We start from the raw sequence: 15,329 nt of genomic DNA, 5'->3' as shown, positions 1-15,329 counted from the left end.
CAGTGGGATACTTCACTCATTGACAGCCTAGGGAGGTGACACTGACGCCTGATGCAAACACACACACACACACACAAGCATCTCTGTATGCACACAAAAGCTCATAAATAAACTTTTAGTAACAATAGGTACTTCCTGGAATGGGGGAGGTTCAGTCTGTCCAGGGGCCAAAAGGGCACAGGGCAAGGCTAAGCCTTTTGGAAAAGCCAGACCCTAAAGGTGAGAGAGGTTGTCTGAGTGATCAGCACACGTCCATCACACTCTGGTTGGTCACCTTTCCTGACCCCTGTCAAGAGCAAGAGTTAAGAGGGAAACAAAAAGCTTAATACATACATAGTTCCAGCTCTCAGCAAACAAGCCAGCAAGCCCAGTAACCACGCACCTCTTGGAGGGGAAACTCTCAAGGTCACATTCACCCATCCACTGAGCGACTCCAAACAAAGAGAGATGTGAGGTCACAATCAACAAGTGCGTCTATTCACATACATGAAAGCGCAAAGGGAGAGCGGGCAGCGATTCAAGTCGGCTAGTTCAAACCCCAGGCGGGGGAGGGCATTTTTCCATGTAAATGAACCCATTGACTAAAAACCTGATGCTAGCTTTCGAACTACCATGTATACACAGTGGGCACCAAGGGGGGGATTCCCATACCGTGATTGTGTTGGGGGTCAAGGGGCACAGATGCCATGTGTGCCAAGTATTTCTGCATCAAAGCCAGTCACTTCGCTGTCCTGGCTCCCCTCAGTTAGCCATCAAGAAATTGGGTGACATGCTGGGGAGCCAACAAAGAAAGATTGGTGTTTGGGTTTTCAGTTGCTAATGTTTGTTGTCAAGCTGTCTGTATTCAATTCAGTGCTTCTAATTCAGACAAAATATGACACCTCACAGCTTGAGAATCATCACCAACAACTGTGAGAAAGAGATACCGCACAGCTCTCCTTCCCACCACCCCTTGCTTGTCTTCGCATGGATTTTTGAAAGCAAAGGGAAGGACATGAGAGAAGAATCTGCCCCTATCTGTAGCCACCCCCATCCTCGTGGCTATCTCTACCAAAGGACTACACAGGGATTCACATGCAAGCTCAGAGACAGACACCTTGTAGAATGTGTCATTAAAGGTCGGAGATGTGTTGTGATTTGAGCCCGGTAAGCGTCATTCTCTGAGGCTTTTAAAAGCTAGAACAAGGCACAACAAGGCACTGTGGGACTTTAAAACATTAATCACCCACTCAACAGCTATCTACTCCAGAGGTATTCTAAACAGCGGTGAAACCACCCAGGTTGGCTGACATTGAAGGAACACTGATAGAGCTATGTCAGGAAGTGAGGTCTAATTTCATTCCAGTTATTGGGCTCACTCCTTTTTGGGCAGGGTTAGTCTGAAACTTTGCATTTAAAATGCATTTAAAAGTTGCATCCATTCAACAGTGCATACAAAGATGTGTGGTGCTATATCAACAGTGCACAACACACACAGTGATTAAAAGCAGCTGAAGGCAACCCTGTCAGGATTGCTGAAAAAACAACATATTTTTCCATTAAGGGAACACTTTAAAAGCTCATAGAATTGCACTTCTGCACTTCTCCTTCTGACACTTCACAGGCAGCGATGGCTCATGTACGACAACGTATTTGTATGTATGAGTGTTGACAAGTTTAAAGTTCAAAACAAAATGTCATTGTTGTTAAATTCATCTATGTGGAAACATAGCCATCCTGTCCTTTCAACGCATTTTTGCAAACGAGCCCAATGAAAATTTGGAAACTCTTACTGACCTTACATACTGAAATTCCATTTGTGCTGTCTGCAGCTGACTGAGGCAGTACTAGGAGACGTCATATGTGAGGGAAAGGCTTATCACGCCGGAGATATCTTTCTTCTGATATACATTCTGTTTCCTGGAGACTTGCTTGATAAAACACAGCTTGTTTCATCTTTGCTGTTTTCAAAGAGATGCTTTCTTTCAGCGCACAGCAAAGAGAAAAGTAGATGATAAAGAATAATAATCACCACCGTGAGTAAATGGATCTTGCCAAAGAATTTCTTTACAGATGGGAGAGGCTGCCTGGCTAGCAGATTGGAGGCATTGTCCAACATTTTGCATTTCCATGTGTTTGGACCAACTAGGATAGTTTGCATGTTCGGTCCTCAACAGCTCCTAAAACTCAAGCGGTTCTCAAAGTTCCAAACCTGCCAAACCCCCCAGCACCCATATCCCAGCTCCCAGCTTTGATTTAGGACAACAGTCATTTTCACAAAAATGAAAAGTTGAGAAAGAAAGAGAGAAAACCGACCCTGACAAAGAATGCTTTTATAGCTCCTCAAAACAAGAAGATACTCAGAAAGGAATCTGCCCTTATTTTAACACCACAGGTTCCTGGGTCTATCATTTACACAATAAACCAGAAACTGTTGTTTCTTAACTTTCTATAAATCAGTGCCTGTGAGAGTTCTACTAATCTACTATCTACTAAAATCTACTAAACTAAAATAACATGAATATTTTCTGTTAACCCCAGAGTTCTAGTTTGCTACTGTATGTGTGCTTAGCTTCAAGCTTCAATGCAATCCAATAAGCTTTCACTTTTTTCAACTAAATGCTCTATCACTGTTGCTGTAAAAACATTTTAAAAAATACAGCTCCTAAGAGATCTAGGTTTTCCTCAGCTAACAATCATTCTATGTGGTGGTCTTGTGCTTCTTGACACTTTTTTTTCTCTCTCTCAGTAATTAGACTGTGGTTAGAAGAAACATAAAGAAGAAACAGAGTCTGCAGAGACAGATATACTGTACAGAAATGGTGTAAAGTGAAGTAAAGAGAAAGAAAGAGCTACATTACAGTGACAAGACCACAGTACCCAGAGCTACATGTTCTGTCTGAATCCAAGACCAGGAGCAGCAACTACAAGTGTTTTGCAAGCACGACGACACGTGCCAAGCCAGTGTTTATATCTAACCTGCGTGTACTGCACTCCTTCCCATAAAAAGACAGGACAGCCCTGTTAGTCTTGGCTCAGTGTGGCCTTCAAAGAGCCTATTTATCACCGCATCTGGAGAGAGACCTATCTGATAAAGCTGAGAAGCCGCAGCCTGGGACACCTCACAGTCCTACTGGCTCTTTTAATCGTCTGGCTCATTGTTTAAATGTTATCCTTACATGAATCCCTACAGGTGTCTCATCCATATCTGCATCATCCTCTATGGCATTATTTACATGCTATATATTGAATACATTTTTTTACCTGAAGTATAGTGGTTTGTAGTCAGGATGTATCTCAAATACCTTGTAAACAACTCCTGGTACAGCAGAAATCAGCAGGCATTCACCAGGCCTACACTAACCCAGTTCTTCAAGTGTGAGTATATTCAAAAGGGTCTGATAGTGGGGGCTATGAGGCTCTCCAGATTTCACTGTCTCTGTTTGCTACACATACACACTGAATGAGTGAAAGGGCAAAGCATATTATGAAGGCATTGGCCTGGCTCATCAGGTCAGTCCAAGTTCTTTAAACTGCCGCCACACACAATGGCCACCACCGGGCAACAATGGCTGAGTTCAGACAACATCAGCAAATCAAGCAGTCTGCACATAAAAGATTTATTGCATCACCCAACAAAGGCCGCCCACGGAGCTCCCTCTGGGGAAAACGCCTTCTATCTTGGTGAACTCCACTCAGTCACCCTGCTTTCTCTCGAGGGCCTCTCCACCACCCAAAAGCCTCTACCATAAAAATTCAAATCAAATTGGGGGAATTTTTAAGCAGCCTCTCAAGCAGAAAAGCTCTTCAGCTCTTTTCAATGCAACTGCAAACTGAAAAGTAATAACTCCTTCCCTCTGAGCTTCAGCCACAAAACTGCGATTGAATCCTCAAACAGCAACATCAGTGAAAATATCAGGCAGTGCTGGAGCACATTTTTCTTAATTAGGTTGAGGAGTTTTCGCTCATACCCCATAATCAACTCTGAAATCTTTGGGTATCCTGCAAGCCAAAGATCGTGACAAAGTGTAATTTACATTTTAGTGGAGTACTCATGCTCAGAAAGCGAATGCAGGTCATCAGGAGGTGAGTGTTTGTATGTGAAAGTCAGACGGTGGTTACAGACGCTATAGTTAGGCAGACTGTAGTCTGTTACCTGGGGCAGCACAGGGTTCTGTGTTGTTATTGGTATTTGAAATGTTCCTCTTCCTCTCGTGTCTATAGACAAGATGAGGTTTGTTGTGCTCTTCATCATATTCCTCCCCCGCAGCATTTAAAAGAGGCTCCAAGAAGTATTCGCCATGTTGTGTTGTAAAAGTCCCAATCTAGAAAAGAAAAAAAAAAAGAGAGGTCATTGATGACACTGGTATGAAGCATGCACTTGCATGTGTACATACACTGCTGTGTGTGTGTGTAGCTTCAGTTTACAGATCAGGGCAGAGAGGTTATGATCTAATCGTTTTGCCCTTGAGCTCCACTGTGTACATTATTTCCATGCTTTTGATCAAGCTCTGTTTTTGACAGAGACGCTTTAAAGAATATCTGAGAGGTGATTATTAATCATTGTTGAAACTGGAACCACAAGATTAGAAGACAGTTGAGAAATAAGGACAACTGTGATACATTTTAAGCTTTTTCTACATTTACCCAGCTGTCATCAGAGCAGTTGTTATAACTGTGAAAATGCATCTCCCCTCACAACCTGACACTGGGAGGAATGACATCATCATACATGGACAGAGCTACTGACAGAGGAATGCTAATATTGATTTGGCAGCTCAGCCTCTCACAAAGCTTCTTAGTTCACTCAGCCATGAGGCACAATGGTGTTTGTATGGTAATTTCATCTGCACACTTAAACAGGATATTAGACACTGGAATGTTATCTTTAAGACAGCATCATTCCATAACCATCCCCACCAGTGATAGATGTATGACAATGAAAAACATACAAATCAGATATGGAAAACATGTACAAACTGTATGTGTACCTTTCCCTTCTTACTTTTCAAAGAGTGAAGGATTAGTTGACTTGCACCTATATATCACACATGGGCCTTAAAAGCGGTGTTCAGTGCTGCAGTGTAATAAGCTGGTGAAAACATGATAGAATAGAAGCAACTGAAACAGACCCCAGAGCCTAATGCCGTCTCTAATGCCGCCCTGCATCTTTTTTTAGATGTGTAAAAATCCATCAACATTTATGTTCTGCCAAACACAGAGTAGAGTAGTACAGAGACTGGTCACTTTAGATGCAAAGTTTACTGTGAACAAGAGGCTGGAACAAGCACTCAATGTTACTCTTCTTAGAAGTATTTTCAGTAACAAGGCATTGCAAGCCCAACACAAATAATTAACACAAAGTTAATTCTTTCACTCACAACTTTTTGAGCCTAATATGAAGGTCATACCTGGAGCAAATTCAGAGAAACAGTCCCAACAAATTATTGTTCCATCTTAGAGTTATACATTTCCATAAACATTTACTCCTGTGTACAACTAAAACTCTCCATGAATATTACATTTTACATGTTTGAACTGTGTGATAAACCTGGTCCACCTAAAGAATGCTGATATCATGAAACAGTAAATTACTACAACCACTGTTGTAGTGATCTAAACATAATAAATGACTTATCCAGAGTAACGACTGGTAGATGTTTACCTGTATCTTGTAAATCACTATCTATGGTGAGTTAACAATAATTAGACGATTATGGTTGAGCCTTTCTAAAGTTCTCATGTGGTTTAAGAGAATACTGAACAGACAAATGTCTATTTAGTCAAAAAAAAAGGGGGAAGAGTTTCAGGGTTTCCCAGCATTAGGTCAGCAGCAAATTTGCCAAACGTTTGGACAGACACAATGGCTGCTGTTTAGTAGTGGGTGTTGAACTCTATCTTACAACTGAGTGACAGTTTAAAGCGGGATCATGCTCGTGACATGGGTCAGTCACAATATGACATGGACAGAATGACTTGGCACACATTCGTTTTATCCCACAAAGACACTCTCAAATCCAGCGGCTGCTGAGTCATCCAAAGGTGACATACACTCTCTGAAGTTAAATAGGACATAAAGGCGTCATGAGCCTGATCTTTACACAGAGATACATCATTTGGTGCTGGAGTGAAGAGAGTCATATTTCTCAGGACAAGCTGACTCACCACACACTTCTATTATGTGAATGAACTGGAAGACAGAGCTCCTTCAAAAACTAACATTTCCCACGCTGTGAGCAATCCTTAAATTCCCCACAACCTTCGTTGGCAGTTGTCTTTCTTTTCACAGTATTTTCCTCTTTTCTGCCCAATCACAACTCACTTTGAAAAGGCCAAAAGCTCCTCAACCCCACCCCCACCTCCCCCAATTCCCCCCTGGGGACGGCTTTAAGCAACTCTGGACAAAAGGGGAACCTGCTTTTTCTAGAATGACCCCTTTGTTTTAGGGCTTAATTATTCCTTAATGACCTCATCCCAACAAAATGTGCCTGGCCATTAAGCCCCAGTGATCAGATCTAAGCACATTTATGACCCAACAGCCTCTGGTGCAGTGTCCATTGTCCTGTCATTCTCAATGAGTGATGATGCAGATAAGCAATAAAGATTTGCTTGAAAAAGGATACAAACATGTTTGGATAAGTAAGTCATACATCAAAGTTGGGCAGAGGGGCAATTAAAAGCTTATTACCCTGATAATTCCTCTGTACCTCATGTTTCTTAGATTCCTATACAAATATGACAAAAACTGGATGGGGTGGTCTCTTTTCTCCAAAGCTACACTGAATGGGAGCTAATCCTCACTGAGCTATAATACATAATCATTATGCCAAGGGTACAATCATTACATGTATTTTGGATATACTACTTCAAAAGCCTCAGAGTGCAGCTGATCCCCATTCTGTGACCTGCTATCCTGGTACTGTACACAGTGCACCTATCTAAAATAAGGATTATGTTACTGATAGGGGTTCTGACAGGGTGGTTGAATCCAAGGCTAAGGTCCTCCTGTCTGCATCGTGGTGGGCAGCCAAACTCCCCCCCGCCACACAGAGTCCACACCAGAATCCAGCTGGCGCGACTGAGGTCAACCTTGTGGCCCTGGACCAGTAACCTTATGTGACCCATGAAGTCATCCCCTTCAACAGTTATCATATTCTCCCACACAACAATCAGCAAACTGAATGACTTGTGAATCAGGATCCTCAAATGGTATAATGGAGCTGTAAACCCATTATTACCTAAGAACTTCATTATAGCCCCATAAGATCTAACAGCCATGATAAAGGGCACAAGCAGCTCTGTTAGACTGAATGATTATGTCTGTTTGGGGGCTGCAACTAATGATTATTCTCATGTTAGACTGATCTGATGATCAGACAGCTTCTTTTGTTGTCTACACCAATCTATTAATTGTAGTTTAGTTTCAACAGCAATCTGCAGGTAAGTCCTCACAGCAAATGTTTCTCGTTGTTCATGGATTAACAGATCATTTTAAAGGATTTAGCTTCTCACTTTTGCACAGTGTACAATAATAGGGCTTGGTGGTTCCTGCAGCAGCAAAAAGAAAAGTGGATGATAAAGTAAGAGCACAGGCATGACAACAATACCTGCACTCGTGCATATTTTAGGGTACAGATCTGTGTAGGGAAAAACTGTCTTTTCCTGGCCCTGACCACAGAACTGCAACCATGGAGCTGATCATGGTTTTTAGCCTCTGTTGGTCAAGAGCACTTGGGGTGGAGAGGATGCATGTCCCCATCCACACCCGGTCTCCTGCACCCCTCTGATGCCCTGACTGAATAGAAGCATCACCTACAGCTGCAGGGCTGCTATCCTCCTCAGTGACATTAGTCCAGTAACACTTGCTCTTGTTACACTCCTACACACTTCACGTCAACCTGCGGGTTATTGAGGACATGCGTGGATGGGAAGCGTTGAAACAGGAGAAACCACGGGGAGGGGGGGGGGCTCTATGTATTATCTTGATTAAAGCGTCTGAAAAAGGCAGGGAAAAGTCAGTACTCACTAGGCCAGTGCACAGGCTGAAGACTGCGGGGTTTTCCCCCTTGGCGTTGACGTGTCCACGGAAAAAGCAGTGGCGCATATCACGCAAGTGGGAGTCCGTGTCGTTGCTCTGATCTGCTCCCAAGTGTGCGACTGTGTAAGAGGGGGCGATGAAGCTGGAGTCTGCGGTCAGATTGAGATGAAAGCGTTCCCCGAACGCATCAATCCTGTAGTGAACCCGTAAGCCCGACAGCTCATCACTTAGACTTCTGCGTCTCCTCCTGTAGTGCAATTTGTGGGGGAATGATTCTCCGAAGTCATTCACTCGGAGCGGCGTGATGATTTCATAGGATGACAGCTGCTTGATGAAACTTTCTGCAAACAACCAGAGAAACGACTAATTCAGAGACATAACGGCAATCCCTCAGTCTGGTTACTACATGTGGTGCAGCCTGACAACCCCACTGTACAGCTGCTATCACTCCCAAACACCACAGACTAATATTCAAACAAATTCAACCCTATCAATTACCCATACTCATAAATGCTAACAAAACTCTACCTTGTTTCGGGTGCAATTGGTATTGCAAAGTGCCCCAGACAAGTGCTGACAGATGACACATTAGTCCAACCAGCCAGATCGCAAACTGCATGATTTCCTCCGCGAATAAACCCAGGCTGTCGTCTCCAAGGCAGTACCCTCTGTCTCTCCCGAGCGACTCGGGGGCTCTCCCTCTCCTCTTCCCCGGCTTGTCAACAGCAACAGGTCGTGGGATCCGCGGAGGCTCTCTGCAGCGCAAGTCTTGCAAAGTGCACTGGCCTCATCGCATTGCTTAACGTGCATCCACTACCCTCTATGAACGCAAACTAATTATGACACACTCATCCTTGTCAAAAAAAAAAAAAAAAAAAAAAAAAAGCCAAATGTAAAACCGGAGTCTATACTGAAAGAGGGATCAGTGCCAAGTGCGTTCTCTCTTAGCCATCCCTACAACACCCCGTGCACCCTAAGCACTCTGCAGAGCAACGCCCCTATAGGCTCCTGAGCCAATGGTGAGTGCGCCTCGACCACCACACAAGGGACAAGCTTCAGTGCTGCAGTGTTAGGAAGTGTCGAAGTCAACTACAATATGTTGAATTTAGACTGAGGATCATGAGTATCAGAGAAAATAAGATGCCCATATTTTATTCAAGGAGAAAAATGAATAATATAGCAATATGAGCCTTTTATTGTCTTAACTGTGAAATATCCAAGGTGGCCAATAATAATAATATTTGGGTTGCATTATTACTATATTGACTTGGCCGATATTAACTTCTCATTGACAATATTTGTATCAGTTCAATTGGAATCTGTAAATAAGAAGAACCTGCAGCACTTTAAGGCCAAAGATCTGCTTAAGGTCATTTAGTGTCTCCATTATGTAGTTTGGCCACCAGAGAGCACTGACAATCAGTATGCAGTAATAGCTTTTTTTTTTTTGGTAATGAGATGGGTAGTGGCAGGGAATACAATTAAAGTAATAATAACTATACATGTGTCCGTGACACTCCTCACAGGTTGGTATGTTTGTTGAGGTAGTTTGACCATGGACTGATTTCATTCTCTGCATTCACTTGACAGACTAAGGTAACTGGCACAGAGACTGGAAGTTAGGGGTGGGGGGTGGAGGGGGTGGGGTGGTAGTAGTCCCTACTAAAAAAGGATAAATCAAACTTTTCTAAAGGTATCCAGAGTAGTGAGCAATTTAAACTTGTGGGAAAAATATTAGGCAATCAAAGCAGAAAATAATTAGCACAGAGAGCGTTATGAGTCATTCTTCACTGTCATCCATTGAGGGAATTAGACTTCCTTGGTCATGATGTGGTCAGCTTCTCGTTAATCATCCGGGCACATAAAGTCTCGCACAAAGTTGATGGACATTTGAAAGGAGTCTTGTTTTTCATTTCCTTTGAAGACAAATTTTACAGCTTTGTGAATAATTAGACTCGGTGGGCTCTCCGGAAACATATTTTGATCCTGCAAGCTTTCTCTTGGACACAAAACATCTAGTTTCCAAGTCATGGCTATTACTTTTTCAAAGTCTCTCTTTTACCCCTCTCTCTTACACTTTTGCTCTCTATGAACCTTGTGGTATCATGGACACATTTACACTAAAAAAAAAACAGTACTGTGTGCTCAGTAGTAGACCGTGGTTTACCACATCCATTTTTCGTGGGTGTGTGTTTACATATCAGATCTGGTCCTGAAATAACTGCAAATACACAGAAGCTCACAGCTACAATATTAAAGAAGACTCCTTTTTGTTTTGTTTAACATTTTATGTTCCAGTCAGTCAACTCTTATGAAAAGAAATCATCACATCTCAGAATTTCCCAATCAAGTCAGGTTTCTCTAGTTATATGTGTAAATTCTAATATTCACAGTTAAGAAGTGAACTTGTGCTGAAACGAGATGAAAATGAAGACCACATCTGGAAACAGTCCAAACTCAAGACATTTGTAATAGAATGGATGTACGCTAGGTTTGAAGGCGCATTTACACTTAAGAGCCCCTGAGATGAAGTTATTATTTCGAATAAGATCGCACTACTTTTACTCCTCTGATGCCTTCCTGATGTGTTATTCATTCAGTCTCCAAGCCTCCCGTGAAGCTATTTATTCCATTAGAGCACTGTCAGCATTGTTTCATCATAAAGATCTAAGCGTGAGAATGTGCAAAAAGAGCTGAATTTAACAGAGAGAAGGCAGCTGGGACAAAAAGGCATATTTACATACAGTTTATAGAAAGCACATGTTGTGTCAAAAGGATATAAAGCTACTAATGCCTCGTTCAACCACAAAATCTGTAAATATTTCCAAAATATAATAATTATTTTCCAGAACAAAAAAAATGTCACATTTTTTAAAAGAATTATGGTCACAAAGATATATTTTTTAATTTTTTAATTGAAAGGCAAAAGACTTAAGATAGCTTAATATAAAGTGGGGTTTTTTTTTGGGTGGAAATAATTAGAGACCCCAGATGTGCAGTTTTCTTAGAGCGTATCCAACTCTGCAGAGAGGCGACCAATAGAAGCCTGTGCTGCATAGCAGGTGCCAAGGCCTCTAGCTATCACTTTAACCTCACTTCACCCATCCAGCCAATAACTAGTGTTTATCACCTATAGCACATTTTAAAGTTACACATATGACTGCAGTGGACAGTTTATTTAGGGTGAGCGTAGCTACACACATTCTCATTAATTCTGCACAGATGCCATGGTTAATGGATGAATCCTGCCCAGTTTCTGCCACATGTACTGAATTAAGTCTCTGATAAGTCAGTTTCTGCCTTGGGTCTCTCTTCATTGTGGAATCCTCAAATTTGGAGCGTATTCCCACTGCAGCAAGTTCACTTCATCTTGTTCGTATGGATTAATGGATGTAAGGTCCTAATATTTACCAATCTCTGTTAAGCCAGCAACACTTCCATTTTTTATAACCTTATCCTCCTTCATATTTTTTTTTACATACCATGTGGCTCTAATTTTTCATTCTTTGGCTGTGTTCTTCCTTTTCCAGGTGTCTTTCTTCCTTATTTTCCTACTGGGCTTCCCTGTTTGAGCTTTCTTTACTTGGTCAGTCATTTACTCTACCCAGTATTTTGTTTTTGACACTGATTTATATCATGATAGCAATGCAGTGCTGTAGCCGGGGTTAATGTCATATAATGTCGCGTAATGTTATTACATCATAGCCTACAATATTACACTGAATCAACGTTAGGAAAATCAATACCAGAGATCGCTGCCAGATATGTTTGGCGCGCTCCAAGAATCACTGTGCTGTACACTCTGTGCGTCACTCAGTTATTCCTACTGTAGACTCTAACTAAAGGCAGAAGTGGAAGCTCTTCAACTGACATCTTAGGTGATTTATTGTCCCGGGTTCAACCCCCACCCTGTCTCCCCTCCCCAGCTGCTTTACCACAATCTTGAGCAGAGTGCTGGCCTGAGAGCTCAAACTATTCCAGAGCCACTCTCCCTCTTATGGTTCAATTGGTCTGAACTCCCCAGTTGCAACAGTGATCTATACCTGCTGATATATATCAGGACTCCTTGCAGTGCTGCAACCTCTGCTTCCTTTGACCCATATGTGCACTTGTAAGGTCTCATGTGCACAGATTCTAAAATGACCAAGGAGAATGATATCTCAAAGGAAGGTAATCAAAAACTGTAAAACATCACTGCATATTGTTGTATTTTTATCTGACGACAAGTTCATCATGACATTTCCCAGAGCTTAGCAGAGTCCTCTATAGCATTACATAACAAAAAGATTGTGTTACAAAAATATAATTTGTACTGAGCCCAGAAGTCCATTCGTGTGCTGTACTATTGTCTGCATGGTGCATTGATTTCGAATAGTTTGAGGATAAATGAAAAAATCTGTGGGGGTACATAGCAGGTTACTGTGTCACTGAAGGAGTTACCATAACATACTGGCAACACCTCCCCTTTCTGTCCTATGTCTGTTCCCACCCTCCCCCGTCTCTGTCCGTTCAGGTGGTTCTCATGGTGGAGTGATCAAGGAGCTCGGCCACCTGAGACTTGTGTTGGCTTGCACCGAAGATTAAGGCACCCCCTAAAGAGGCTTCCGCCTACCCATTGCTGCAATGAAGCTTCATAAGTCGCTGAATTCCAAGTGTCCTTTAAACACAGTGATCTGTCAGCCTCTTTCCTGCTCCCATTGAGTGAGGCATTGTCAGTCTGAGCCCTGCAGACAGCTATAACGCAATGTCAAAGCAGCACTCTCTCACCACCCTCATCAGTACTGTCTCACTGATAAATCATCATATTACAAAAAAATAACAAAAAAGGTTGACAGAAAACAAAAAGATTCTTGTTTGCTGAAAGAAATGGAACAATGAGCCTTTTTAATTTCAGATTGCAACTGTGGTAAAGACACAGTTGTGTAAATAAATGATGAGGTCTTGCTGCTTTCCTGTATTTTGACATCCTCTTTTCATGGCTAGGTCAGTGTTTTTTATTGTACTGCTGAGGTTATTACATCACACAGAAATGCCAGAAAGGGTTGTTCAGGGCAGTTGCCTGTTACGTTTTGCAATATAGAAAAGAAAGATTACACACTTACCAAGGAACAAATTTAGAACCAAATGAAAATTTAAATCACTAAGTCTCTAACTCTGAACTTGAGGGCTTAAGGAGTAATATTAAGAGAATGACATTTTTTAAAAAATCGTATTAATGAAATGGTATTTAATACTTCTATCCATATATGGAAACTGGAAACTACACATTTGCTACTTTTGAATTGTTCCTGATTCTGCTTTGGACACTGAGAAGTGCAAATTGGTCTCTAGCACATTGCATATCTATTATTCCTATTACTGCTATTTTTGAAATGATTTTGCTGCTGGTTTCTTACTAGAGCCACATTTCTATATTTATTTTGAATGTTCTTTTAGAAGCTGAGGGCAGGGCCCCATAAAGCTCAAAAACATTGGATATATTAAGCCTTTTTAGGTTGTTATGACTAACATATTTAGTCAGGGTTTTCAGGGATAAAGAGTGCAGGGGAAAGGTAGGGCTTGGCCTGCACTGCATGTGTGTTTTTGGGATCTGGAAAGGGTGTGACCAGGAAAGGTCTGGTATCATAAAGACCAAATTTAATGCATCACATGATTGTATCAATTACTCTAAAATTGGGAGACAAATCATTCAGTCATGCGAAGTGAGATCATACTTAATGCTAATGTAGACTTTAAAAAGATTGCACACCATGATGGGGGTCATAAACTGTATTAAGACATCATGCTCATAAATGTTATGCAGAGTGGACGATGCTTTAAACAGAAGCTATGTGAGTCTTTCATGCCCAGGACATGCACACTGTCACTCCACTCCTAACATGTTGCCTGCTACACGAGTCACATGACTGTCTCTGACTGATTAGGTTTCACTGAGAGTGTGAAAGCATATTCCCTTTCTGCAGTTGTCTGTAGGTAACCCTGTATCCTTCCCAGCAATACAAATAGTGACTGCTGATTTCCTTTAATGTTTATTTAAATCACATTTCACAGCGAAAAGTGCTTTTTTGTTTTTTGATTTTGTCTTGCTGCAATAGGTCAAAACAGTTTTCAGCATGGGCCTCTTCAGTTAATACAACTGGTGAAGGCAGACTTACAAATCAGCTTTTCAGTTTGCTTGCTTCCTTAGCGTCAGGCCAGCAGACAACATTCTGACATTAAATGGCAGCAAAATGATCTATGACCTTATATGGCTCCTTACCATAAGCAAAACAACTTACCAGCAGTCATCATGTTTTACTCAACGCACGACCAAAAGACAAAATGCTGACCATTTCACTTTGCAGAGTTTGGTATTTTCTTTTGCCCCACATTGAACTAATCCAGTAGTGATAAGTGGCACAGGCCATTCCAGAGACAGCTGCCTAGTATTCAGGATATTAACAGCTGTGACTTTTAAGCGGGCAGTGACTCATGGGATTTGATGACAGTCCCGTAGGAGATCCTTGGATCTTCCTTTTGCTCCACTTACATACAACATACAACATCCTGGAGCTGGAGCTCCCATGTTTGTGAATGCATGGGACTATGGATGTTCTGGACTGCACTGTTAGTTTTATAAGTGTTACTTCTGAGCACTGTTGGCCATTAACACTTTAAAATATGTTGCATATATGATTACTAATAATCCCTTGTAGTACAAGGGAGTAGATCTTAAAATGTATTTACTAATCCCAGTAACACTCATGTACTTTTGGAGTTAGAGATTATTTTTGGAGTTTGACTTGTGTGCTCGAGGGTTTGATGGAAAAATACAGGTCAGTTTTGTTTCTGTTCAGGGGACACACTGAGTGAGACAAAACATTGCCCACCTTCTATATGGAATTTACTGAACACATATCTCTGCTCGCCATCATTTTTGCTTCAACTCAGTCGCAGTGTTACAGGAATAGTTTACTTATTTATTATATTTATATTATTTATCACTTATTGGCGTTAGATGAGAAAACTGATGTATGTGCTATAAGTAGAGTGATGAGGCAATTATCATGAAAAGTGAAAACTGGGTGAAACAAGTAGCTTAGCTCTAAGGCTCACTAATTAATATGTAACCTGTTAGTTTAATCTGTATTCAAAATAAATGTAAAAACAGTCATTTGAAGTGTTGATGAAAAACAGATTATTCATTATTATTATTATTATCCCTGTTTGTGTATGGATTAAACAAATCAGATGAGTCAGTGTGGGAATTACTGAGATGTTGGTAGGTGAATGATTTTAAGTAGTTGGGATGGGGGGAAACTGGTATTGAGCT

General features: G+C 41.4%; 1 protein-coding gene across 3 annotated transcripts in view; it reads right to left on the bottom strand.

Annotated features, from left to right (window-relative positions):
• The window catches only part of LOC113133170 (A disintegrin and metalloproteinase with thrombospondin motifs 20), a 73,511-nt gene extending 59,091 nt beyond the window's left edge, over positions 1 to 14,420 (bottom strand). For 2 of the 3 annotated variants that reach the window (XM_026311782.1, XM_026311783.1), the window contains exons 1-3: positions 8,546 to 8,855; positions 8,006 to 8,358; positions 4,136 to 4,304 (exon numbers count right to left, since the gene is read on the bottom strand). In XM_026311782.1, coding sequence (XP_026167567.1) covers positions 4,136 to 4,304; positions 8,006 to 8,358; positions 8,546 to 8,636 — 613 coding nt within the window. In that variant the 5' untranslated portion in view covers positions 8,637 to 8,855. Of the gene's footprint in view, positions 1 to 4,135; positions 4,305 to 8,005; positions 8,359 to 8,545; positions 8,856 to 14,295 lie in introns of those variants that run through there. The other variant, XM_026311784.1, reaches the window with a different exon arrangement.
• Between the last annotated feature and the right edge of the window lie 909 nt (positions 14,421 to 15,329).

The sequence above is a fragment of the Mastacembelus armatus genome, chromosome 6 (assembly GCF_900324485.2).
Source record: "Mastacembelus armatus chromosome 6, fMasArm1.2, whole genome shotgun sequence".
In the NCBI taxonomy this organism is placed as follows: domain Eukaryota; kingdom Metazoa; phylum Chordata; class Actinopteri; order Synbranchiformes; family Mastacembelidae; genus Mastacembelus; species Mastacembelus armatus.
The sequence above is the reverse complement of the archived record's forward strand: the minus strand, read 5'-3'. Positions and strand labels throughout refer to the sequence as shown.